The sequence below is a fragment of the Symphalangus syndactylus genome, chromosome 19 (assembly GCF_028878055.3).
Source record: "Symphalangus syndactylus isolate Jambi chromosome 19, NHGRI_mSymSyn1-v2.1_pri, whole genome shotgun sequence".
Classification (NCBI taxonomy): domain Eukaryota; kingdom Metazoa; phylum Chordata; class Mammalia; order Primates; family Hylobatidae; genus Symphalangus; species Symphalangus syndactylus.
In genome coordinates this window covers 71,483,366-71,510,885 of record NC_072434.2, presented here as the reverse complement: position 1 = coordinate 71,510,885, position 27,520 = coordinate 71,483,366, and the positions used below count along the sequence as shown (strand labels likewise).

At 51.6% G+C, this 27,520-nt stretch overlaps 1 protein-coding gene across 6 annotated transcripts in view; it reads right to left on the bottom strand.

Annotated features, from left to right (window-relative positions):
- Positions 1-23,980, bottom strand: part of COQ8A (coenzyme Q8A) — a 46,365-nt gene extending 22,385 nt beyond the window's left edge. The window contains exons 1-4 of one of the 6 annotated variants that reach the window (XM_063613380.1): positions 22,867-23,143; positions 22,506-22,611; positions 14,284-14,425; positions 2,363-2,548 (exon numbers count right to left, since the gene is read on the bottom strand). In XM_063613380.1, coding sequence (XP_063469450.1) covers positions 2,363-2,548; positions 14,284-14,301 — 204 coding nt within the window. In that variant the 5' untranslated portion in view covers positions 14,302-14,425; positions 22,506-22,611; positions 22,867-23,143. Of the gene's footprint in view, positions 1-2,362; positions 2,549-14,283; positions 14,426-22,505; positions 22,612-22,866; positions 23,150-23,811 lie in introns of those variants that run through there. The other 5 variants (XM_063613381.1, XM_063613382.1, XM_055235040.2 and 2 more) reach the window with 5 other exon arrangements.
- Between the last annotated feature and the right edge of the window lie 3,540 nt (positions 23,981-27,520).

Here is a 27,520-nt window from a genome sequence, read left to right as displayed (position 1 = left end):
TAGAAACAAGTTGTATTTACGCCAGTGCGGTGGCTCACACCTGTAATCCCAGCACTTTGGGAGGATGAAGCGGGTGGATCACCTGAGGTCAGGAGTTTGAGACCAGCCTGGCCAACATGACGAAACCCCATCTCTACTAAAAATACAAAAATTAGCCAGGCGTGGTGGCAGGCACCTGTAATCCCAGCTACGCAGGAGGCTGAGGCAGGAGAATCGCTTGAACCTGGGAGGCGGAGGTTGCAGTGTGCTGAGATTGTACTGCTGCACTCCAGCCTGGGCAATGGAGCAAGACTCTGTCTCAAAAAAATAAAAAATAAAAAACCACAGAAGTCATATTTAAATTCACAGAGCCCCCAGGGAAGCCTTGCCAGTGAGGGAGCCTGGGCAGGGCCCTCCTTCTGCCCCATCACTCCCATGATGGTCCCCTGACCCTGTGCTACTAACACCTGTCGGTGTCGCTGTGGAAGCCCAAGGCCAGTGGGGGGTCCCCAGGGCCCCGAGAGAACCCGGACTCAGTAAGTATCTGCTGAATTAATGTGGGAGCAACCTTGAGGGGCTGGAGGGAGACAGGCTCCTGGAGTCCACGACCTTCCTCCCCTCAGCAAGAAGGAAGACACGGAAAAGCGAAGCACTGAGGGAGTGAATGGCAGCGCACTGCGGGCGGCCACCCTGCTCCGGTGCCTACCCTGCTCCCGTACCTCCTGGGTGGTGTGGCTCATCACTCACCCCTACCTCCGAGTGACTGATGGGGAGGCCCTGCCCCTTCCAGACACGCTTTGGGAGCAGAGGGTTGGAGAATGCCTGAGTAGGAGGCCCTGCTCACCATTACGGCTAAGGCCTGCCCAGGCTGTCTCACTCCTGGGTGGGCCCAAGTGAGCTGGGCAACCTCACTTTCTGAGTGTCCCACAGGCAAAACACCCAAGAGTGAGGCCAAGGCCCCGCACTCAGGCACCAAACCAGCCAAGGGGAGGGCAAGAGCATGGAGTCCAGGCTGGGAGGGGACAAGAATTCTGGTCCTGTCACTCGTTATGAGTCCTGCAGCAAACTGCTTTGTCTCAGTTTCCTCATCTGAGAAATGGGTGTGATGGTCCAGGCTGGCCCCCAACCCAGGACAGTGGTGAGGCTCGGAGGAGAGCACAGGTGTGAGGACTTCTGAACATTAAAGGCAGGCATGCTCGGTGACAGAGCCACTGTATCACCATGGGATCCTCCCAGAGTGGCAGGGAAGGGCCTGCGGGTCCTAAACCTGAGATTGAGACGCCTGGGGGCTGCGACAGCCTCACAGCCTGCAGGAGGGCGGTGACCTTTGTCCAGAAATCAGCCATCCACAGAACAGACGTGGAAGGAGAGAGGCTGCGACACAACCTCCAATGCACACAGGCCTAAGCACCCACACACAGGTGCACGCGCACAACAGGCACACAAACACCCCCCACCCTGACTCCTTGACTGTCAGGGAAGCTGCTGGCAACTGTGCAAGGTGACGCCATGGTGGGCAGTGCTCTGCTGTAGCCAGCCCTGTTTATAGTCACCTCTCCAGCACACGATTTCACTGAAAACCACCCCTTGGAGGTAAGACGTCAAGGCTTCCTGGACCTCGGCACAAAAGGTCATCTCCTCCCCCAGATGGCACAGGGATGAGAGAGAGGCTGGAGATGAAGCTGCTCTTGGAAGGGCTGTGCCAGCTGCCACCCAGGAAAAGAGAGCCCCCAATCAGGAGCCTAGAGACTCTCAGCAAACTAAAGGAGAAAAATGAGGCCAGGCCTTGGCGGAGGCTCAGCAGGCTCAGTGGGAAGGGCCTTTGAAGGCTGAGCCAGGCTGATGGACACATGGGCCCCAGTAAAAAACTGCACTGTGTGTCTCCAAAGTGCATACACTGAAACCTAGCCCTAGTGTGATAGTATTGGGAGGTGGGGCCTTTGGGAAGTAATTAAGTCATGAGAATGAAGCCCTCCTCAATGGGATTGGTGCCCTCATAACAGAGGCCCTAGAGAGCAGCCTTGCCCTCCTCCTGCCCCATCAGGACACAGTGAGAAGATGGCCATCTATGGATTAGGAAACAGGCCCTCACCAGACACTGAATCTTCTGGCACCTTAATATTGGACTTTCAATCCTTTAGAACTTTGAGAAATAAGCATGCATTGTTTAAGCCACCAGTCTATGGAATTCTGTTATAGTTGCCACCACCTCACACAGGTGCCCTGTCCCACCCTGGAAGGACCGTGGGATACATTAGCTAGTGGGCCCTCAGGCCCTGGCCACCACAGACCAGTTGCCATGGTCACAGCCCTTGGTCTCCCCCAGAGCTCCAGGTCCTGCCCTCTTCCTGCCAGCACCCCCCCCACTGCCAGGCCCCCTTACCTGCACCTTCCCCAAGAACATGCCCATCTGCTCCACAGCCGTGGACTGCAGGGCCCTGGCCGCCATGATCAGCTCCCCTCCGATGCCCAAGTGCTGCAGATGGGTTTCTATGGCCGCCTGGGTCAGCTTGACAAGGCCTTTGGCCACCATGATGGTGTCTCCCAATATGGCAGCCATCCTTCGGGGCTGGAAGAGAGGAGGCCAAGTCAGGGGAGGCCCCAGGCCTCTGCAGGCCAAACCCACACTACCAACTCCACACCAAACTCTGAGCAGAACGTCCAGAGGGCTGGTTTTTCCACTGATCTCCCCTTCCGCTAAGAGATAAGAAAGGGCCCAGGGCTCAAGGGAGACTCCACGTGACTCTGCACACTCCAGGGGAATGGAGCAGAAAGCCGTTGAGTCAGTGGTGCGGTGTGCTTGCTGCTTCCCACACATTTCCTCACCTGGGCCTCACAAGCACCCTACGGAAAATCTGAGGCACAGACAGGTGGCGTGATTCATGATTCGCAGCAGAACCAGGACTTGGGTCAGGCGCACAGACTCCTAGTCTACAGTTCTTCCCTCTGGACCAAAACTGCCTGTTGGGACAGGAGCATCCAACTCCCAAAGAACTTCCCTGCAAGGTCCAGGGGACCACTCACGGCATTGGCGCTCCAACCCGAACCCTCAAGGGCTGAGGCTGCCTGTCCCTGCCCAGCCACCATTGCTCTGCCCAGTGAGGCCTGCGACAGATATCCACAGACCAAGGGACAACCAGAGCCCCTCCCTGACCCCTCAGGGTCGGCCCACCCTCAGCTTCAACTATTCACCAAACCGATGTTTTCAAACTGCAGTCCAGACATCCAGACCCACAGTGCAATCAGTTTGGAAGATCCTAACCACCATTCAAAAGAAATGAACAACAACCACCAACACCAAGCACCACCACCACCACCACCACCACCACCACCACCACCGCCGCCATCACCACCACCGCCACCACCACCACCACCACCGCCACCACCACCACCAACACCATCACCACCACCGCCACCACCACCACCAAGCACCACCGCCACCACCACCAAGCACCACCACCACCACCACCAAGTACCACCACCAAGTACTACCACCACCACCACCAAGTACTACCACCACCACCACCAAGTACCACCACCACCAAGTACCACCATCACCACCACCAAGTATCACCACCACCACCAAGTACCACCACCAAGTATCACCACCACCACCAAGTACCACCACCACCACCACCAAGTACCACCACTACCACCAAGTACCACCACCACCACCACCACGCACCACCACCACCAAGTACCACCACCACCAAGCACCAACACCACCAAGTGCCATCACCACCACCAAGCACCACCACATGATGCAGAATCAAAAAGGAAGCATCAAGGAGCACTGTGGGTAGCTTTCTTAGTTCACATGTCCTACTTTCAAAGTGGCAAATAAATAAGCCATCTAAAAAAGTAGACACTGAACAGTACTTAGTTGTGCCTCTCTTCCTGCCTAAACAGTTGCATCCTACATACCCAGTGAACTCCCAACTGGTGCCAAGCCCCACCCTAGACAGTGGCGCCAGAGCCAGGAAGCAGAGATGGTGAGCGCCCACTCTGCTGGAAGGAGGGCCCGATAAGGGGAAATACCCCACGGATATATGGCCCTGCATACTGGGAGGCAAAAGCTGTTCTTCTCAAATCAATAAACACAGACTGCTAATAAACGGATGCTGCTAATAAACACAGTCTGTCATTTGTGAGCAGAATAACATGTAGACTCATTTCAAAACCACAGCCTGTACCCACCCCCCTTTGACAAATATCGCTGACCTACTGTTCAGGGGCCACACCCATACTTCCCCTTACCATACAAAGTGAACCCTTCACACCTCATCAACATCAGGTACTTTTTTTTTTTTAAGAGAGGGGTCTCACTATGTTGCCCGGGCTGGAGTGCCATGGCTGTTCACAGGCATAATCATGGCACCCTATAGCCTCAAATTCCAAGGCCCAAGTGATCCTCCCACCTCAGGCTCTCAAGCAGCTGGAATTACAGGCCTGCACCACCATGCCAGCTTAATACCAGGTATTTTTCTGCAAGGGAGTCTCTGCTCTCATAGAAGTAGAAAGGAGGGAAGGGGAATAACTACCAGAAGGAAACATCTGTCCAGAACTTTTCTCACCTTCTGTTTTCAAAAATTAGGTCTTAAAACCCTACTTCTAATGCACCACAATCCCGAAGTGCCTCATAATTCAATGATCCCACAATTTCGCTGCAAATCCCTTCCAGGGGTGTACCAAGAACCAGGCACACAGCTACACCAGGAGGTATTTTCATCATGATTTTAAAGAAATAAAAGCCTCAAACACATGTAATACACAGGTTAAAAATCCTATCAGCACCGTGACTTCATCTACAAGTACCAGGCCCTCTCTAGGAACACCAGTCTCCCACCCACCCTACTTCTTTCTGCTGCTCCATGAGCATGTTTTTGGGGTCTCACCTGTGAGTAACTGAAATGGAGTGTTTGGAATCTGTGCCTCCTTGGTACAGCGGCCTCCTGAAGGCCTCCGTGTGCCTGCCTGCTCTCCTCTGAGGAGGAGACAGCCAAAAGAGTGACCACAAATGATAAAGCAGTGGGGGTGGGAGACAGGTGCTCGTGTCTGGGAGTGTCCACTAGCCAGGCATGAAACCAAAATAAAGTCATCCGGAGGTTCCTTCAACACAAGTTCACTGACCTCTCCCAGGGCTCTGGGCTAGTTCCTGCAGGCCCTGGATGAACCTGCCCTGGCCCAGGGCTCATGGCAGCATGGCATGCCCGTACCTTTATAATGGGCACAGACACCAGGGAGACAGCTAGGGGCCAACTGATGCTGAGACACCAGGATCGGAGGCAGAGTGGAAGAGACGACCTGGAGCCGGGACATGGGGCTCCAGGCCCACACCCACCAGCTGCCGCTGCCCAGCATGTGGCTCGACCTCTTCCACCCCTCCTCAGTAGCTCAGTATGGAAGGGCTCTGGGTGCCTCATCAGACCCCTTTTCTGGTCCTAAGGTGCTAACCTGCTCTAAGGGGCTTTTGTGGGGTTGATAGTCTTTTTGATTTATTTGGGTGGCATGATGGTTATTTTTGGCTATCCTACGGCGATGGCTACCGAGGAGTATCCTGAAACAGGAGGATCAAATATTGACAGCTGCGGGGCTTTATTATTAGGACTATTAATGGAGTTGATGCTGGTTCGGTGACTAGTTGAGCATGATGGAGTGGGATCACGACTGAAGTAAATAAATGTCTTTATTGAAGTGTCCAGAGAGAAAAGGAACCATGATAAATGCAGCTTCCCAACCCCACAGACATGGGTTGAGAAAGCTGCACGAGGCTGTGTTCCCGCCACAGGAGGGCGTTTTCTGGCCAGACTTTCACTCTGACCTTTCAGGGACACCGTCTCACTCATGCTGGAGACAAGGCTCCGACTCAGGGATCCTGACCTGCACACGAGCTGGAAATTATCTGGGTCATGGAGACCTTCAAATCTGGTCTCCAAAACCAAAAGACACCCCCACGGGCTGTCTAACCGGCCAGATACAAGAAGATATATCAATAGGAAAATGAGTTGTGTCCTTTTTAAAAATGAATTCAACAGTCAATCCTGACAGACAGCAGATGAGAGTATCACACACTGTCTACTCAGGACCCACTGGGAGGAAAGAATTTTACTCTGAGGATCCCTTATACACTCCAAGCCCCCCCTTCACAGCCAGAACTCACTGTCTGTCACTCATCTCCTCTATGACAGCAGGCCAGGGATGTCATCTGCATTACCAAGCCACTGTTCAATCTCCTCCATAAATACAGAGCACAGTATTGTAAACCAGCTCCTCCCCAGCAAAGCATGGTGTCTGTTCTCTCTAAAAGCCAAGGACCCACCGTCCTCTAGTCTCTTGCAGTCATATCTGCCACCAAAGCCTAGACATGACTGGTATAAGAAGCTAGAAGCAAGTGGCACAAAAAGCCATTCTTCTGGGCAAAGTGTGAACCGGGGCGGGGTGGGGGAAGGAAGATTGTGAATCAGGGAGAGTGTGAACCAGGAGAGTTTAGGGAGAGTGTGAACCAGGGAGAGCAGGAGCCAGGGAGGGCGGGAGCCAGGGAGAGCAGGAGCCAGGGAGAGCAGAAGCCAGGAAGAACAGGAGCCAGGGAGAGTGTGAACCAGGAGAGTGTGAACCAGGGAGTGTGTGAACCAGAAAGGGCGGGGAGCCAGGGAGAGTGTGAACCACGGAGAGTGGGAGCCAGGGAGAGTGAGAGTCAGGAAGAGTGGGAGCCAGGGAGAGTGGGAGTCAGGGAGAGTGTGAACCACGGAGAGTGGGAGCCAGGGAGACTGAGAGTCAGGAAGAGTGAGAGCCAGGGAGAGTGGGAGCCAGGGAGAGTGTGAACCAGGGAGAGTGGGAGCCAGGGAGAGTGTGAACCAGGGAGAGTGGGAGCCAGGGAGAGTGAGAGTCAGGAAGAGTGGGAGCCAGGGAGAGTGTGAACCAGGGAGAGTGGGAGCCAGGGAGAGTGGGAGCCAGGGAGAGTGGGAGCCAGGGAGGGTGGGAGTCAGGGAGAGTGACAACCAGGGAGGGTGAGAGCCAGGGAGAGTGGGAGCCAGGGAGAGTGGGAGTCAGGGAGGGTGGGAGCCAGGGAGAGTGGGAGCCAGGGAGGGTGGGAGTCAGGGAGGGTGGGAGTCAGGGAGGGTGGGAGCCAGGGAGGGTGGGAGCCAGGGAGGGTGGGAGTCAGGGAGAGTGGGAGCCAGGGAGAGTGGGAGCCAGGGAGGGTGGGAGCCAGGGAGAGTGGGAGCCAGGGAGAGTGGGAGCCAGGGAGGGTGGGAGTCAGGGAGGGTGGGAGCCAGGGAGAGTGGGAGCCAGGGAGAGTGAGAGTCAGGGAGAGTGAGAGCCAGGGAGAGTGAGAGCCAGGGAGAGTGGGAGTCAGGGAGGGTGGGAGTCAGGAAGAGTGGGAGCCAGGGAGGGTGGGAGCCAGGGAGAGTGGGAGCCAGGGAGAGTGGGAGCCAGGGAGGGTGGGAGTCAGGGAGGGTGGGAGCCAGGGAGAGTGGGAGCCAGGGAGAGTGAGAGTCAGGGAGAGTGAGAGCCAGGGAGAGTGAGAGCCAGGGAGAGTGGGAGTCAGGGAGGGTGGGAGTCAGGAAGAGTGGGAGCCAGGGAGAGTGACAACCAGGGAGAGTGAGAGCCAGGGAGAGTGGGAGCCAGGGAGAGTGGGAGCCAGGGAGAGTGGGAGCCAGGGAGAGTGGGAGCCAGGGAGGGTGGGAGCCAGGGAGAGTGGGAGCCAGGGAGAGTGGGAGCCAGGGAGAGTGACAACCAGGGAGAGTGAGAGCCAGGGAGAGTGGGAGCCAGGGAGAGTGGGAGCCAGGGAGAGTGGGAGCCAGGGAGAGTGGGAGCCAGGGAGGGTGGGAGCCAGGGAGAGTGGGAGCCAGGGAGAGTGGGAGCCAGGGAGAGTGGGAGTCAGGGAGAGTGGGAGCCAGGGAGAGTGAGAGTCAGGAAGAGTGAGAGCCAGGGAGAGTGGGAGTCAGGGAGAGTGGGAGTCAGGGAGGGTGGGAGCCAGGGAGAGTGGGAGCCAGGGAGAGTGGGAGCCAGGGTGAGTGGGAGTCAGGGAGAGTGGGAGTCAGGGAGGGTGGGAGCCAGGGAGAGTGGGAGCCAGGGAGAGTGGGAGCCAGGGAGAGTGGGAGTCAGGGAGAGTGGGAGCCAGGGAGAGTGGGAGCCAGGGAGGGTGGGAGTCAGGGAGAGTGGGAGTCAGGGAGAGTCCATGCTGAGAAGCCTTCCCCAAGGCAGCTGTCTGCTGCAAGCCTAGCACCCCAACCACCTATAGGTACCTCCTATAGGAAGTACGTCCCAAACTGACCTTACCACCCACACCTCATCCTCCCAGGGCTCCCACCCTGAGGAATGCGGCCACCACACACTTCTTTCAAGCCTCCTCCCCTGCCCTCGAGCATCTGATATTCCCAGTGGGTGATGCAGCAACCGTTCACCATGGCTCTGCCCTTCCCTCCACTGCCTTTAGGTTCCAGCCAGGCCAACCCATTCCTGGAACCAGAGAGGCTTCCTCCTGCAGGCCTGTGCACAGGAGGCACACCTCCTCTCCTCCTCCCGGATCTCGGCACCAACATCACCTCTCCTGGGAAGGCTTCCCTACCATGCCTCCCAGCACCCTGTGCCCATCCCCTCCAGCACAGCAGTGACCACTTCCTGAATCTGCCTAACTCTCTCCCCAGTCGGATGTCAGCCACAGGACAAGGACTACAAGGACCATTAGCCATAGGACAAGGACCACATCTGTCTTCCTCTCTCCAGCACCGAGCACCATGCTCAGGACTGAGCAGACAGGTCATCAATATTTGTCAAAGGAAATGAACTCAGCTGGTCCCTCTGAAGTTTGAGAAAGCCTGCTATTCTCTGGCTGCCTCACACCTGCTGACAACTTTTACTCCACATACAGAATCAAGGGCCTCTCAGGAGGCTGGTCTGAGGCACTGGTCCTCAAGCTGCTGCGAACGGCTCAATCACCTTAAGACTAGTCCAGAGTGCTGGGCCACACCCCTAAGGGTTCCATCTCAGCAGGTCTGGGTGGGGCCCGGGAATCTGCATCTCTAACAAGTTCCCAGGTGCTGCTGACACTGTGGGTCCCAGGAACTTACTTTGAGAACCCCAGTTCTGGAGGAAGAGAGGGAAGGGGAGCAGAGGTAGCCCATGCCTATGGCCAGGCAGGATGCCTCCATGGAGACCCTTTCCTAAGAGTCTCCCCCTGCAACCCTCTTCCCAAGAGTCTGGCTTTGCCCTTAGGCGGAAGTCTTCCACCTGCCCCTTCTTTTTCCATTATTCTTCAAGAAACGGAAAAAGGAAATCAAAAGTGAATGAGCTTAGAGACTGTGACCCACAGAGCAGACCTCCAAAGGCTCTCAAGACTGTCACTTCAAGGATGCTTTGGCAAGGACTGTTTAATGATATTCAGGACACCCTGAGGGGCTGGCAGTGGCCTTCTGCTCCCCTCCCAGCCAGGAACTGTCTTTTCACTTTGGGCATGAACATTCTCGATTTCTAGCCTGTGTGGGCACTGAAACATTCCTTTACATCCTTGAAATTTTTCCTTTTTTACTCTTAGAAAAAGAAAACAATTGACTGTTTCCTCCAAGGACTCACAAGAATGTATGTGTTGGGGCAAAGACTTCAAACTTCTGAACCAAACTCCACGAGTCTCTTTAGATGTAACCTTCACCTCAGTCTTTACGATCACACACCAGGGAGCATCACTCAAACATCTCGGGCAACTCCCAGCTTCTATCTCGCAAGGTCCAGCTGCAGGATCTCTGTCAGTAGGTCCTGAAATATCCTCACCTGCTACCAGTTTTCAAAGCCAACTGAACACATGAAGAACCCAGGAGATGAGAAAGAGGGAAAAAAGCCTCCGTCCTTCCCCTGTCAGTGAGCCCCAGCGCAGGCCTGCTGAGTGAGGCCTTCACAGTGGGAGCCCAGAAGCTCAAGAGTCTACCCCAGGGCTGGGCTCTCAGAGCTGACCCCAAAGAGCACATCTTCCAGGAAGTCCCCTCTCCCCTTCTCCTCAGGCCCTGCCTGGCAAAACCTGTCAAATTACATCTCCCTAAAAACGGATGTGAACATTCACTACACAAATGTAAACATCACAACCTTGCCTAAGATTAGTTAGCTAAACGGTGGAATATTCATAGGAGGGCATGCCACACAGTCATTGAAAATGACACTGTGGGCCGGGCACAGTGGCTCATGCCTGTAATCCCAGCACTTTGGGAGGCCAAGGCGGGTGGATCACAAAGTCAGGAGTTCGAGACCAGCCTAACCAACATGGTGAAACCCCATCTCTACTAAAAATACAAAAGTTATCCAAGCGTGGTGGCATGCGCCTGTAATCCCAGCTACTCGGGAGGCTGAAGCAGGAGGATGGCTTGAACCCGGGAGGTGGAGGTTGTAGTGAGCCAAGATCATGCCACTGCACTCCAGCCTGGGAGACAGAGCCAGACTCCATCTCAAAAAATAAACAAAATAAAATAAAATAACACTGTGAAAGGTGTTTATTGACAAATAAAATGTATAATATATTCCCGGGAAATAAAAAGCAGGTCACAAAACTATCATCTTTCCTTTTGGAGCAGGAAAGGAGAGAAGAAAGGGAGGGAGGTGACAGGAAGCAAAAACAGGAACACTGCTTTTCACAGAGTGGTGGGAAGACAAATCTTTCTACAGCCTTTGTACCTGTATCTATATTTTCTAAAATATTCTACGAAGAACATGAACTACTTTTACAATAGAAAATAAATGTTATAAAAATAATATCGGGTTGGGTGAAGAGGCACACGCCTGTAATCCCAGCACTTTGGAAGGCCAAGGTGGGAAGATTGCTTGAAGCCAGGAGTTTAAGACCAACCCGGGAAACGCAGGGACATCCCCATCTCTCCAAACAAAAAAATTAGCCAGGTGTAGTGGTGCACCTGTAGTTCCAGCTACTCAGAAGGCTGAGATGGGAGGATCGCTTGAGCCCAGGGATTTGAGGCTGCAGTGAGCTATGTTGACATGACTGCACTCCAGCCTGGGTAACAGAGCAAGAAGACCCTGTCTCAAAAAAATAAAATAAAAGATAAATAAAATAAAAATAATCTTAAACATCTTTTGTTAAAATTTTAAAAAGTAAGCAAGCACACAAATGTATTCCCCATCCCCTAAGTGCTTGTCCAGAGCAGAATGGGCAAGGGTTAGGCAGCAGATTGGAATGGCATAAACATCACCTCTCCTTGTTTAGCCACTGTCCTTCATCAGAAGACAACTGCTCCTAACAGGCCACCAGGCGGATGGAATGTGGCACCTCCACTTTGGAGAGAGAGGCTCAACTGCCCTTCTCGGGACAGTGGGAAAAAAAATCACTTGGAAGAAGCAGTGGGTCTGCCTGCCGTCCCTAACGTTGGCCTCTGGGTTAAAAGACAGAAATAATGAAAGGGTGCTTACCCCTGACCCTCAAAAAAACAGGATCCTAGTTTAGAACTGGGTAGTAAGTGCAGTGACCACATTTTTTGCAACAAAAATTAAGACACATAATTAGTGTCCTTCTAGGGCAGGGGTTAGCAAACCATGGTCCTCAAGCCAAATCCAGTCCCATTGCCTGCTTTTTTGTCAATAAAGTTTTATTGAAACACAGCCTGCTCACCCATTTATAGATCACGTATAGCTCATTCGTTTACATATGTATTGTCCCTAGCTGCTTTTTTTTTTCTTCTTTGGCTACAACAGCAGAGTTCAGCAGTTGCAAGAAAGATCTATGACCCATAGAGCCCAAAATATTTACTATTTGTCGACTCATATTCTAGGGCAAGAGTAAAAACCACAGCTGTCCCAGGAAATTTGGAAGGTCACCAGAGTTGAATGAGAACACCCCAATAAAGCTCGTGTTGGGGTAAGGACCCCCCGTTATAGCTCTGCTCCTGACTCTGAGAAATGGGCTCACCTCACCAGACAGAGCTGCCCAACACCCACAGCCCCTAGGTGAAACCAGAGAAAGGCAAGCCACCTGTTACTGTATTATCCAGGCCAGGGTGGCCCCTAAGTGCTGCTCATGAAGGGGCAGGCCTGGAGGGCTGGTGGGGGGGTGTCCAATGCCAACTTCCTGTACAGCTCTCCTCCCTCCTCCTGCCGTTTCAGGAGGCTCACAGCCTAACTGCAGACACTCGCATTCCCCCTCCACATTGTTGGTCCACGGCTTGGGCTTGGGCTGATAGAAAATCATCCACCATCTAATCATTCCTTCATCCCTCCACTTTCTCAGCCTCCTTTACAAGTACCCCCTTGCAAGGCAAGCATTGACGTGGGTGTGGGGTCAGGGGGTGGTCAGAGGAGACACAGAGGCAGACAGGGACGCACGCTGCTGCCTCTACCCCATGCCCCACACAGAGTCCCTTCTGACTGCAGGGCGTTGGTGGCCTCCTGGTGAGCCACACATGCTGGCCTGTCTGCCCTGGCAGAGAGGTCTGAGCTCGCCATGGCCCTCACACAGGTCTGTACCCACAGCCTCTGGATGTGGGTCATGCCTTGTAAGGAAGGGAGTTTCCAGGGCTCAACTTGCCTTCTAGGCTAAGGACTTCAAGTTCCCTTGAAAGTTGCTTCCAGACTATTGGGGTTTTTCTTTGAACTGTTTAAAAATTATACATTCTTGTGCTAATAACATAAACAAGAGCTTGTTGAAAGCAGGCACCGAATCCCATACTGCTAAATTTTTCTTAAAAAAAAAAAAAAAAAAAAAAGCAAGCAACTAGGCACTGACATTCTCCCCCATGAATGAAACCAGTTCCACAGATGTTTTCATTTTGTGAGCAGCAGAACCAGCCCACCATGCCAATGATAACTACAGCTGCTCTTGCTGGGTTTAGTATATGCCAGGCTCTGGGCTCAGTGTTCTACTTAGCACAGAGATGTATTAACTCAATCATTTTCAAAAGGTACATTATGCCCATTTTGCAGATGAGGGTGCTAAGGCACACAGTGGTTAAGTAATTTGCCCAAAGTCATACAGCTTTTAAGAAGTAAAGCTGGGACCTGGATCCATCATGGCTCAGGAGCTAGGCAACCTGTTTAACAGGTAAAAGAAGAAAAAGAGCAAAACAGTATGTTTTTGATGTCCCAGGCTACAAACCTCCATTCTCCATCCATTGGAAGATTAAGATATTCTTTGGTTTCCCTGGGTGAGTTGCCCTGTGGTGAGCACTGGGTTGGGGGCTGGGCAGGGTTGGGGGTGATATAAAAGCAGCAGAAGGCAAAGTTCCAGCCTCTGATGATAGTCCAGGGAAGGACCCAACACTGTGAGCGAACCTGCATGGGCTCAGAGCTCCAACCACAGGCAGGCAACAGAGGGTCCCGAGCAGCCTCTCCCACTCTGTGAGTTGATATAGCTGACGACACACAAGGCTTTTAAAGGCCAACCAGCCAAGCGCAGGGTCCTGATGGCAATTTAGTTTTCTGACTAAAAACCTACTGAAGTTTACTGCTTAAAACATTTAAATTTAAAATATTTGGCTCAGGAAGTGATACTGGTGACATGGTTAAGATGCTCTGAGGTTAGGTGACCTGGGTTCACATCATGACTCTGCCACTGACTTGCTAGTGTGACCTAAATCAAGTCATGTGAGCTTATCTTTGTGCCTCAGTTTCCTCATCTGTTCTTGAAAGGACTGGATAAATCCATGTAACAACATTCAGGACATACAGTAGGTGCTTAAAAACCATTAGCTAATGCCATTATTAGTAGTAGTAGTATTGCAAGCACACAGACATTCTGGAATGAAGTTCAGACTCGGTGAGACCAGAGGTTAGGGTGAATGGGATCAGTCTGGACAACCCGCAGTTGTTCCTGCCGGGCACAGTCTCACACCTGAGTTGGGAGGAAGGCTGGGCTGGGGGAGGACCAGTGTGGTTTATTTAGTGCTGTGGTATGAGGCATCCAAGCAGACTGCTTGGAAACCAGGGACACAAACGTCCACTGGTATTCCTTACCACTTCATCTTAAAGGAGAAAACAGCATGGGAGGCTTTTGCCCAGGTACATTCAGGGAGAGGCAGTTGGGAAGAAAAACCCCTCTAACTCCCACAAGCTCCCCAGCTCCAAGCCACGGAACACTCTCCTGCCAGCTTCCTCTTCCTAGAATAAAATCCACGTTCATCATGCCAACGCCTGCTCAAATGGCTCCTCTACCTGTAGATATGTATGTAGATATATATATAAAACCCAAACTCCTGCGCCTGAAGTCCCAGGCCTCGAAATCAGGCCCCCGGCCTCCTTTCCAGCCTCCAGCTACGTGCGAGCCATGTGAGCACACTCCACTCTGCAGGTCCTACTCTCTCAGGCAGGCCCACTCACCTCTTCATCTCTGTACATCTGAAAACCCACCCATTAGCCAAAGGTGAGGGCCTTGGGGCCTTGGGGCTGGGAATCAGCTCTGCCCTGACCAGCTGGGCTGCTCCAGGCACGTTCTTGAACCATCTCCGACCTGTTTCTTCTCCTGGAAATGATGGTATAAGTTATTATATTGTCCAATATAAATGGAGGAGTGGGTGGACATACTTTGAAATGTGTTAAAGCACCATACAAATTCAAGAACGTATTCCTATTCAGGCCCTTGATTCTCAGCTCTTCCATATTTACTTCCTCCTGACAGCTGATCTAACTCGCTGGTCAGATTCCTATGTTGTAAGTTACTCTTCTTCTTGCACATGGACCTCTCTTCTCTTCAAACTATAAGCTCCTTGTGAGAGGCTCTTGTCTCAGACAACTCTTACTCTTCCCACTCCACCCACACACACAGATTGATCCACCCACACAAATTACAAGTGTTGACTGAACTCATGAACCACTGCCACCCAGGAAGGTAATTAAGGATCCTAAAGTTGAGGTTGAAGGGTTTCTTTCAACGTTTCTTTCAGACACTTACAGGGTTGTCTTTAAATCTGGCCAAAATACTGTGGGTGGCTGTGGTAGGCTGAATAATGGTGTCCCAAAGATACCCATACCACAATCCCCAGAACCTGTGAATGTTACCTGCAAATGGGACTTTGCAGATGTGATGAAGTCAGGGATCCTGAGATGGGGGATTATCCAGGTGGGCCCAATGTAAACACAAGGCCCCATATAATAGGGAGGCAGGCAGGGCAGAGTCAGAATGAGGTGATGGGAGATAGAAGTGAGGCTGGAGTGATGCCATTGTGAGGAAGGGGCCACAAGCCAAGGAATGCAGGCAGCCTCTAGGCTGGAAAAGGCAAGGGGTCGGATCCTGCCCTTGAGCCTCCAGAAATGAACCAGCCCAGCTAATACCTTGATTCTAGCCTAGTGAGACCAATTTCAGACTTCTAACCTCCAGAACTCTAAGATCATACATTTATGATGCTTTGAGCCACAAAGTTTGTGGTAATTTATCACAACAGCCACAGGAAATTAAAGCAGATCCCTGGGTTGGGGAGAGGGGCTGTATTCTAGAATAATTTCCAGACCATTCTTCCAAATTAACTTTGGTCACTCCACAAATACTACTGAATGCCAACCAAGTGCCAGGCACCAAGCTAGGTGGTAGACTACCCCACAGAGAGCTCAGCACATTCCTGTTCTTAATGACGGAGTCCTATCGACTTTCTCTATATTGGGCCCATACTACATGCCAGGCAGATAGATATATATATATTTTTTTGAGACAGGGTCTTACTCTGTTGCCCAGGTTGGAGTTCAGTGGCATGATCACAGCTCACTGCAGCCTCAACCTCCCTAGGCACAGGTGATTCTCCTGAGTAGCTGGGACTACAGGTGGGTACCACCACACCTGGCTAATTTGTTTGTATTTTTAGTAGAGACAGGGTTTCACCATGTTGCTCAGGCTGGTCTCGAACCCCTGACCTCAAGTGATCTGCCCGCCTCGGCCTCCCAAAGTGCTGGGATTATAGGTGTTAGTCACCGTGCCTGGCCTGGGTTTTATATTCTTAATCTTTCAAAACACTTTTACTTCAGGTTTAATATCTCAATGAAATAGGAATAATAACAAGAACAGCTACCATTTATTATTCCCCTCTGTCTGCCTGTCACTTTATATTACCTCTAATTCTTACAAAGACCTGGTGAGGTATTATTCCCACTCACTGATGGGATAATTAAAGCTCATCAAGGCTGAGCAATCTCCTAAGGGCCAAAGCTGTGGGATGCTGGACCCTTCCACACCTGTCTGACTCAGGCTCCAGTCCTTACTTCTTATTGACTAGGAAGCTGAGAGACAGCAGAGAAGAACACTGCCCCAAATCAATAACTCCTTTTTTGTTAAATCAATAGTCACTCAATATGAGACCTAAGCAAGGTTTACATCCTGAAATGTGTCTTCCTGGTTACAGAAAATTGAGTCATAAAAATCCTGGGGCCAGCTGGGCTCTCAAAGGCCATCTGGCCAAACTCCCTGCTCTGGAAAGTTTGTCAGCTGCCAGGACTGAGGGTATCACAATTCTCAGCACCAGTGATCCCACCCACTAGAGACAAAGCTTGGTTCCAGAGCCAGTTTGATCTTAAACATAAATAGTGGAAAGAGGCAGATGCCCCACACTGAAGACTGCCTCTGGGTGTGCAAGAGCTAGGAGGAGCCATCGGGCATGTGGCCCTCAGTCTTGCCACACTCAACACCAGCACCAACCTTTATTAGCATCACTTCCAAATGCCACACACAGTCCAGGTGTGGACATGCACACATCACTGGTATGGAGGTTAAATAAACATGTTCTGCCCTGAGGTCACGTGCAACCCTCAGGCACTACATGTGTATGCAAAACCTCGATAGCTTTTAAAATCACCCAGTTAACCCAGACAAGGGGCAACCCTAGGCAGATAACAATCACACACGCAATGAGAAATGAGAAGAGGCTCAGCAGGGAGCGAGGGGACCACAGGCCCAGGAGAGGTGGCCATCTCCTTGCTGATCTCCACTCTCCCTGGTCTGGCCTGGCCAGCAAGGCCCTTCACTGCGGAGCCCCAGACACCTCGGCAGCAATACCTCTCGCCAGCTGCCTCCGTGCCCCAATGCTTCAGCCAGAATGGACCCCTGGCCCCGCCCAACACCCACACAGGTTTTCCAACTTCCACATCCTGCTCCCTCCTCCCCATGGAATATCATTTCCCCTGCTGGAATCTTGGCCACCCTGCTGGAATCTTGGCCACCCTGCTGGAATCTTGGCCACCCTGCTGGAATCTTAGCCACCCTGCTGGACTGGTAAACCCCACCATAGGCAAGTCATCTCCTTTCCTCTAAACTCCCTCATCTCTTAATGGCCTAAGAAGGTCACCTCGCCATGCCCTGTATGACTCTGTGTGTGCCTGTCCCATTTCCCTTACTGCAAGGTAAGCCCCGGAGGGAGGGGCCCTCTCTTTCCCAGTTCTGTATCCCCCACGGGGTCTGGCACTGTCCTCATACACAGCATGAGTATATTACCATTATGAGTCAGTGAGGCAGGGCCCAGGCCCCCAGGCTCCGTGGCTTCCTGAGCTCCCTCAACGAAAGCCCAGGACTGAAGAGACCACCAAGGAGGCTGAGCACCAGGGGAACCTGAACCTCCCAACATGCACAGCCACAGAAATGGCAGCAGCACCCCCCTGTTCAAAAAGTGATTCTTACAGGAGCAAAAGCCAGATGAGTTTCCAAGCCAGCTTCATAATCCCACTCATGGTGGGCACACAGACCCAGGGAGGGAGCAGGGAACGCAGTCACCGCTACTGCTTCCTCTGCTTCACCCCTGTCCCTAAGACTGAGGGAAAAGAGGAGGGGCTGAAGCCAGCAGGCAGCTGTTCCTCAGCAGGCCAATCAGCCCTGGTCCATGAACCGTGAGCACCAGGTGTAAACAGGAGCTACAACAGGCCTGGCGGTGGCACAGTATCCAACCCTTGACCACATGCTGGCTGTAAACACCTTAGGGAGCAAGAGCCACAAGCATTTTTTCAATCTCAGGAAGATTAGAGATGTTTGCTCAAGCACCTGTCAAACAGTAACCACCTTCAGCTTACCAGGCAATCAACTCTTACTTTTACCCTCCTCTGAGCCAGTATCAGTGCCAAACAAAAAATGTGCCAAGCACAGAACAAACACTGGGCTGGGGCCCAGGCTCTGAGCTCGAACTTTAACATTTCTTTTCATGTGGACTGTCCCCAGGACCCCCCATCCAGCCCCGCGGACAGCAGGGACTTGCCACCAAGTCCTCCAGTTCCTAGACGACACCGCATATATTGTGATGAGGGCCGACGGGGAGGAACAACAGCAAGGCCACCAAGCGCGGGTGACCTCAGGCACACCGCTTCTCCTCTTGGGGACTGCGTTTTCTCATTTCCTCATGTGTAAGTGAGGCGACTGACCTGGAGGAGGCCTAGTTCCCAGAGATTAGGAAAGGGCCATGCATCCCTGCAGTGCAGAAGGTCAGCAAGGAGAGCACACACAGGGCTGTTCTGAAAGCTGGGATGTAACGGGGTCTAGAAAGAGTAATGCTCAAAACAACGCAGACACTGATCCTTCTAGAGATTCTACGAAATAGTGAGAGGTGAGAGGCAGACCAACCCTGCTGTCTTCACAAAGGCAGAGAGGAGCGCTACAGCCTCTCTCTCTCTCAGGAAACACACCTCTGGAAAATGGAAAACTCCAGTGGATGATGCAGAGGTAGGGAGAGATAAGGGACTGGGCTTTTCCATATGACCCGGAAACACCTACCTTCCTGCCTCCCTTCTACACACACCCACACACACACACACAAACACACACACACACACACACTCTCTCTCTCTCACAGGGTACAACCAACTCCTCAAAGGATGCTGAGACACCTATGGCTCTTCAAGCCCCCACCCCTGGCCCTCTCACATTAAACAGAAGGCCTCGACCCCTCTCTAGCAGACCTTTGTTACTCCAGAAATGGGGGCAACCAGATAGGAGTGCCCGCACATTCTTGGCCACACCTCTCAGACCCTTCCACTGCCTCTGTCCCATCTCCTCCCACACTGACCATCCCTCCTCCTTCCCGAAACAAGACCTTGCCCTTGACCTATTTTTTCCTTTTGCCTTCGATCTCCTTTCATAAAAGCCCTCTCCTCAAGCCCACAAGCCCACTCTCTGCTCTCCTGCACCAAACATTTAAATAAATCTCCCATAGGCTCTGCTTCTCCTCCACCCTCTGGACACGGCCACCATCTCCCAAGGACAGAGTGCACTTGCCATCTTCCCTGCTCCCTTGGCACACACTGTCTGGCCCCAACCCCAAGCTGCCCCTCTGTGACACCTGAGGGCTCAAGCCAGTGGGTCTCCTCAGCCACCCCCTGCCCCACAGTGTTTCCTGCTGGCCCCACACTCTTCCCGGAAGCCCTCCCTCCTCCCTCCTCTCTGGCCTCACCTCCTCAGCTTCCTCCCCCAGCTCCTCTTCCTCCACCTACTCCGAGGCCTGGGAGTTCCCAGGCTGGTCCTCTACACCCCTGCCTCCCTGACAACTGCACTGGCTCCTGGGCCGCCAGAGCCCCTCCACAGGCTCTGCACTGATGCCTCCCCACCCTCAGGCCAGGCACGACCTCTCAACCACCGAACCCACTTCCAGAACAAACCAAGTCACACATACACATACCGCATCACCGCTTCAGAGACCCACAGGCAACTGGAAAAGGGTGCAGGGAAATTTCGGAGGGTGATGAAATTGTTCTATAGCTTGATTGTGGTAGGGGTTATGTGACCATGTGCGTTTGTCAAACTGCACAGAACTGCACACTAAGAAGTATGAATTTACCGTATGCAAATTATATCAAACAGGATGGAAAAAAGTCCCATAGGCTCCCGTCACATCTAAAACTAAGATGACCACCTTCTCCCAAACCAGCTCTTTCTCCATCATCCAGCTCCTCCCCCCAATTAGAAATCTCAGCCATATATCCAGCTAGTTAGTCAGTCTAGAAATTCCACCTGCATAAATTTCTTTGAATCCATGCCTTCGGTTCTATCTCCCCTTGGGGACTCAGGCCATCCTCACTACTCACAAACCACCCCCGTGGGGCTCCCACCCCTCCATATGTGCAACTCCAGAAAGAGCAGGACCCTGGAACTCCCTCACTCCCACCAGCTCTCCTTTCCACTGGCTCTCCCGAGTTCCTGGCTGTTGCTTAACAGGAATGACAGAAGTATCTTCAGATGCCACCGTCAAATCAAGACAACTCTCTGTCTAAATACTCCTGTCTAATTTTGCACACAGCTCTTGTTTCAAAGGACAAAGATAATGACTCAGTGTCCACGGTTCTTACTGGAAAATTATCCTGCCAAGTTTTGAGCTTCCCAATAATAGCCTTCTTTAAAATTCTCTTTGAGAAAGGAGAAGTGACCTTCCTTCCTGATCCTTTTCTACAGGAACAAAGGGCACCCAAAAGATCCCCTAACTGACCAAGGAGTGTTATGGGAAAATCCCAATACATCCCCACAGGATCAATTAACAGCAAGAAAGAGAAACTCATTGAATAGGCTTAGGATGGTTTTCCTTGCCCTGTGCAAGAAATCCCTGTTTTTCAGCTTTTCTGCATGCCTATCGGTTTGGGACTTAGAAATTTGGGGCGTAAATTCTGATTACACTGAAGGCAAAATTTAGACTCAGAAGTAAAGCATCTTTCTCCACACACACATGAATATGTCTCTTTGGTGAGCAGGCTGATCAAAGGAGAAAAGAAAAAGAAAAGGCTCACTGACCTTGACACTGATGCTTCAAACAACTACAAAAGAACTCCACAAATTATACCCATGTCCACTCTGCTGTGTAAAAATACACATACGTATGTTTGAAATGCACTCAGCCACTCACTCCCTGCAGATGCAGGCCTGGCCCCTCCCACAGGACACGGAGCTGTCTGAGCAAAAAGTGAGGATGAATAAGGCATCTCCTTGAAGAATCACTTGTGGATAGCTGAGTTAGCCTTTGTGCCAGCACTCAGCTTAAGCATGTTTCCTATTTTAAAACTGGCCCATAGTTATTCATGTGCAAATCCCCTAGTCTTGCAGTATGCCCGAGAAGCTACCAGTCTTCTAATTCTCCAGCACCCCCAACCCAGCCAGTCACTGCCACACATTTAGCAGGCACAGTACATGCCCATGGGTGTCTACCTCCTAACTTTCTGCTTGCAGGTTTTGCCTCTGCCCTCCTTGGTGCACAGGTAGCCCAATCTACATGGCTTTTACCACTGGGTTAGGGCAGGAGGCACAACACTACCCTTTGCCTAAACCTCTCACCTACTCAAGGGCAGGTCCCAGAGGGACCCCTGGCAGCATAGGACAACTCTTTTTAGAGTCTTATCTCAGTGGTTCTCAACCAAGGGAGATTTTGCCCTCCAGGGGACATGTGGCAATGTCTGGAAACATTTTTGATGGTCGCAACGGCTAGAAGGGGTGGGGAGCGGTGCTAGTCTAGTAGACAGAAGCCAGGGATACTGCTACACATCCTACAGTGCATAGGCCAGGTCCCCCACAACAAAGAATTATGGGTCCAAAATGTCATTAGTCCACAGGTTGAAAAACTTTGTCTTAGGTAACACACTGGCTCTGAGGGAGGTGCCCATTCTGCCTGGTTCACTTTTCCTTTGAGTTGCTCAACATTAGCCCCAAATCATTACGATTCTGCATAGTCCGCACCATTTGCAAGGCTGAACAAAACACTCTAAGCCACATTGCCTGAGTCTTTTTTTTTTTTTGAGATTGAGTCTCGCTCTGTTGCCCGGGGGGAGTGCACTGGCGCCATCTTGGCTCACTGCAACCTCTGCCTCCCAGGTTCAAGCAATTCTCCCACCTCAGCCTCCTGAGTAGCTGGGATTATAGGCGCCCGCCACCACATCCGGCTAATTTTTGTATTTTTTTTTTTTTAGTAGAGACGGGGTTTCAGCATTTTGGCCAGGCTGGTCTTGAACTCCTGACCTAAGGTGATCCACCCGCCTCGGCCTCCCAAAGTGCTGGGATTACAGGCGTGAGCCACCGCACCCAGCCGCCTGAGTCTTAAAGATGCTGCTCCTGTAGCTCCCCTTTTGTCTCTCCTCAGGAGAAAGGCCTTCCTCCAAAAGAAGAGTCTCCCAAGAGCCCTCCTGCCAGGACGACCCACCCATCCACAGCGTGACAACTGGCAGGCTGGCATCAATGAAAGTTCAAATCCTTTGGCAATCAGGTAGGCCTGGCATGACCAGCTACTCAGTCCTGTCACGTAGATCCAAGGCCCAAGTGAATGTGCACAAGTTTTTCAACAGGCTGCAGGCCCGACTCAGGCTGGAAGACTGCACACAAGCCTCTCACCCTTCAGGAAGCTGACATCTCTCACCCAAATGGGGAGTCTCAACACCCAAACCTGCCCCTGCAGCACTCCCCATCGCCCAAAGAGGGTTTGGCAGAGGGGCTGTTACCTCTGTGTAATGTGTGAGAATGAGCCTCGGAAAGGCTCGAGTTTAGGGGAGTAAGCCCAAACCACTCACAAGACCCCCCAGTGTTTGGAGAAGAGGAAAGGCCAAAGAAAAGCGAAAGGAAGAAAGGATCGAAAAGGATCCCCTGTCCCAAGTTCACACAAAATTCCCACCTGTGAAGCCCAACAGCTGGCTCCAGCCAATGAAGTCAAAGCTCTCACCCAAACCTGCAGCCAGGGGCAACGAGCCTAGAGCCCCAGACACACAGTGCAAGGGGGTCTGGGAGTGAAGAACAACATTATTAGAAAAGCAAAGCAGGAAAGCTGTATTGGCGACCAAAGGGCACGGGCAACGGGCATTCGGCAGCGGGAAGGCGGTCGGGCAAGCAGCGGGCGTGTTCCAGGGACTCAAGGCTCTGCACGTGGCCCTCGTCTCCTCCCCGAAGCAGGACCGAGGGGCTGAGGTGGACCCAGGGACGTGAGACGGCTGCAGAGGACCCACCCTGCACCTGAGGCGCCCCCACTGCGTCCCGACCTGAAGCTCGCGGCCAGCGAAACTCGCGGGGAAGCTGCGCTGTCACGTGAAGAGAATGCAAGAAGGGCTCAGGTGGGTGTTGACCCCAGCTCTGGCCGCAGCCAGACGGCGCCCGGGCACGCGGCGGGCCGCCGGGTGGCAGCCTTACCCGGCTGCAGGAAGCTGGGATCCGCGGTCACCTTCTAGCCGCCTCTGCCCCCGTCTCGGCGCGCTCGCCACCGCGCTGACGCCCACCACGCGCTCCGGATCTGTTTACCAACTCGCCCGCCCCGGGGTAGCCCCAGCGCACAAGCCCCGCCCCGCGGGCCGCTCCCATTGGCTGCGCCGCCGTCCGCCTGCCGAATGCCGCTCTGCGCGTGGGAGCGTGCTCAGCCCGTGCTCCCGGCCCGTAGCCAATCGCGACCGAGAGCGGAGCAAGAGGAGCCAATGGGAGGCTACCTTAGCGGACAGGGCCCTCCCGTTCTCCTTTTCCCCACCTCCCCGCTACCTTTCCCTCTAGCAAACCCGGGCTGGAGGCCTGGCTTTGGAGTTGGTGGCCTGCGCGCATGCGCCTTGAGAACGGGCGCCTTTTTCACTGCTATGCAGTGTGCGTGGCCGCAAAGGCACCATGTGTGCCTGTTGCCTCCAGATTGGTGCTTGCGGGGCCTCTGCGCGGGCCTGGGAGGGGAGGCTGTGGACCAAGCAGACGCGACTGCGGGGCGTGGAGGGTGCCGCCGCTTTAAGGACCGGGCGATGCCTGTTCTTTGCTCCTATGTAGCAAGAGCCCCTTTCCAAGGGTCCACAAAAAGCACTCCGAGGAGGGGAAGCGCGGCGGGCAAGGCCGCGCACTTCCACCTCCGGCGTCGGGGCCCTTCAGGCTAAGGATGCTTGTTTTGTGTGGCTCCATCCTCAAAACAGGAAGCCTCTCCCACCCGCGCCCCGAGGGTAGAGAGATAGTAGCCTCACCGGAGTCGCTGTCCGCGCGCCGGTCTCGTCGGCGTTGCAGGTGCACGCAGTCGCTGACAGCCGGGGTTTTGGGGGGCGCGCAGCCAACACGGGATGGAGTTCGGGTCCAGCCCTGGGCGGGGCTGCTAGGCACCGCCACCACCAGCACGCAGATTTGCCCCGTCACTCCCTCCCTAACGAGAAAAGGAACGTATGAGCCAAAGTCGGCTGACAATTTCCACTCAGATGACCCCAAACACTGGTCTGCAGCTCTGTTAGTCGTTCTTGTGGAAAAAAGAAATAACAATTTAGTTTTTCATAAAATGAAATACTCAAGCCAAAGGATTGTTCCTTATTCTGAGCCTCCCCCCGCCCTTTTTTTTTTTGGTATTGTGAAACGAAAATTCACTCTGCCAAAAGGAAAAAAATTAAGCTGAAAGCTGAGTCATGCAAGCAACTGCCTTTCCTTTTGTTCCTAAGCAGATAGCTACAGATTAAAGGTGAAGTGTCTCCACTCTACGTTCACCTTATCTTGTGTAAAGTGCCGATTTACTGAGCGCCAGACAAATACATAATTGTTGCCCTACCTGCTCCCTTTATCGCAACATGTGGCTTCAGTAATGTGAACATACCTTCCATCTTTCCCCTCCAGCCTGCTTTTCCCCTTTAAATATTGAAGCCCTCAAAATCATCTTTGGAGAAAGGCACAGACCTGTCTTCTGGGCGCGAGTCCTTCACCTTCACAACATAAATTTCTAAACTGATACAGGTACTTTTTGCTTCACAAATATTATTTAATTGAAAGTCGTTTGTTTTATATTATCACTTGGAAAAATTTGAAGTTAGATGTTCTATGTTGATGCCTAAAATTGGGGATAGGGGGCTGCTTTATTATAATGAAATCCAGAAGTGAACCTAACTTCACAGTCCCCCATCGGCTCCCCAGAGATCTGCCTGAGTCCCCAAGAACAGAATTCTAAGTGTGTGTGATATGGGCGAACATAAGCTCTGTGTCAGGCTCCCTTCTTCCTAAGAGTAGGGGAGGGCTTTCTTCCAAGGAGAATGGAGACTGTGCCTTGTGGCGTCTGTGGCTGGGCACTGGTTGGCTGTTGGGTGCTCCTCTCTGCACAGACATTCACATGCCCTCCCCACAGTCCATATTCTGCCTCCCCCATCTTCACCACACTAAATACAAAGTAAATTTTAAAGGACAATTAAGGAGTTATTTTGGCTAGCAAGTTTCAAGTAACTGCCCCAAACAGTTGACAACTTGCCTTGATTAGGTCAGCTGGCTCCCTTTTCCCACACAGAAGACGACCAAGCCTCAAAGCCTTTCAGGGTGGCGGTTGCTTCCTCCTACAGTAACTGTTCCCTTACACAGTTATGCTGTTCCCTCCCTGTTTCCTCCAAGCTCTCCCAGCCAAGTGACCCACAGTCCATGGAATAAGAGAGTTCTTGGTTCATTACTTCCTGAATCTTACGAACTCTACCCCATCAGATTTCAGCTGGATAAGAATGTGATTGTCATCAACTCCTGCTTCTGCTAAGTGGGAAGACGATGTGGTGCTTTAGTTTCACAAACATGGGGCAGGAATTGGCCGCTTCCATGCTAGCTCAGTGCCACTCCAACAGCAATGCCAAGGCCAGCTTCTCTCCTAAAGTACCTTGAAGACAAGCATAACCCACCACCACAAACATTAGCTTTTCTTCAAGGACTGCCAGTCTGATTTACTAGAGAAATGACCTCCAGCTCGTCTATGCAAAGACAGGATCTTCCTCAAATTAATACGACTTTGACCTTACTCCCTGTGAAATAATGACCTCAGCTTTATTATACTAAAGACACATTTCTTTCTTTCTTGACCTGGCTTTTAGTGCAAAGATTTTCCCTGCAAATTATTTTTCAGGTGTGATAATGGGATTGTAGTTAGATTTTTTAAGAGAGTTGTTATGTTTTAGAGATATACATTATCAGATGAAATAATACTATATATGGGATTATCTTCAAAATATTACAGGACGGAGGGAGTGAATAGGCCATGGGTTTCTTTACATTACATGCCTATGTGACAGGTGAATTTCTACCCTGGCTTACCTTTAGGAAACAGGATACCTGTGGTCAGAAGGTGCCCCATACGACCAAACACTGAGATCCAAGATGGCAACTCACTTGACCTCTGAAGAACTTCTAACTTCATTATAATCTAATTTCCATGCTAAATGACATTCCCACCAGCACCATGACAGTTGATAACCACCATGACAATGACCAGAGGAAACCGTAACAGGACAAAAAAAAGGAAGGCAATACTCTAGTTTTGAGAAGTTCTCTGTCCATTCCCAAAAAAGACATGAATATTATCCCCTAGCTTTTAATACCCAACCCCTTCATTAAAGAGGCCCTATATTTGTGACTTCCTGACTTTCACAAGCTGAGAAGTTAATTCGTGAACCAAGCTCCTGCTTCTGAATTCCATGGCCATCCAACAAGGCCTGCACTACTTGACACTTGCTTTTGTTTTTCCCAAATTGGCTTTGGGACACCAAAGAGGGAAAGACTCCATTTTATGGGGGACCAGCTTTGTTGGTAACAAGTTGATAATAGTGGAAGATGAATGATGAGTCTATGGGGGTTCATTATATTATTGCCTATATATATTTCCAATTCTCTATAATAAAAAGATTTTTTAAAAAAACAAGGTATCTGCAAAGAACACCCAGCCTGAAGATAACACTAATAATGTGGGCAGGGTGAACAAGAAGAAAACAGTGAATAGGCCGGGCGCAGTGTCTCACGCCTGTAATCCCAGCACCTTGGGAGGCCGAGGCGGGCGGATCACGAGGTCAGGAGATCGAGACCATTCTGGCTAACACGGTGAAACCCAGTCTCTACTAAAAATACAAAAAATTAGCCGGGCGAAGTGGCGGGCGCCTGTAGTCCCAGCTACTTGGGAGGCTGAGGCAGGAGAATGGCATGAACCCTGGGGGGCGGAGCCTGCAGTGAGCCGAGATCGTGCCACTGCACTCCAGCCTGGGTGACAGCGAGACTCCGTCTCAAAAATAAAAATAAAAAAATAAAACAGTGAAGAACAGTCATTACTATTCTTGTTAACCTCACTACAAGGCAAGGGCAAGGACAGATCTAACTGTAGCTGATAAGAACACAGCCTTTCAAATTTTGAATAAAATTCAAAATTATCAAGAAAACATTTGAAACATAGATTTCATTCATGGAGTACCTCACTCTGATTGTTGTGCCTGAAAGTATTAGTTAATGATCATATACTGCCACCTTAGTTAAGACATTTTTTTAAAAATGTATCTATGAGTACGGTATTATGTAATATAAACACACTCAAACAAATGTGTGTGTGTGTATTTTCCCAATAACCAAAGATTCCTGTGCCTGGGACTTTAGGGTGAAAAGTATGATGTTCCAATAACTTTCCTCTGATCTTCAAACTTCTCCCTTAATAACAGTGACAGAGGAGACAATCAGTTTTTCCCACTCTGCTGCATTCCCATCCTCATACAAACCCGTTGAAAAATCTCCTGCGCTCACCTCCATTCTCATTGCTCTCATTTTCAGCAAAATTCCTGGAACAATTATCCATATTCATTATCTCCACTTCCTTTTCTCCTATTCTACCTAAAGCAAGCTAGTCAGGTTTGCCACCTCTCCACACCATTCCCCTAAAACTGCTCATCAGTGACCTTTCTGTTGCCAAAT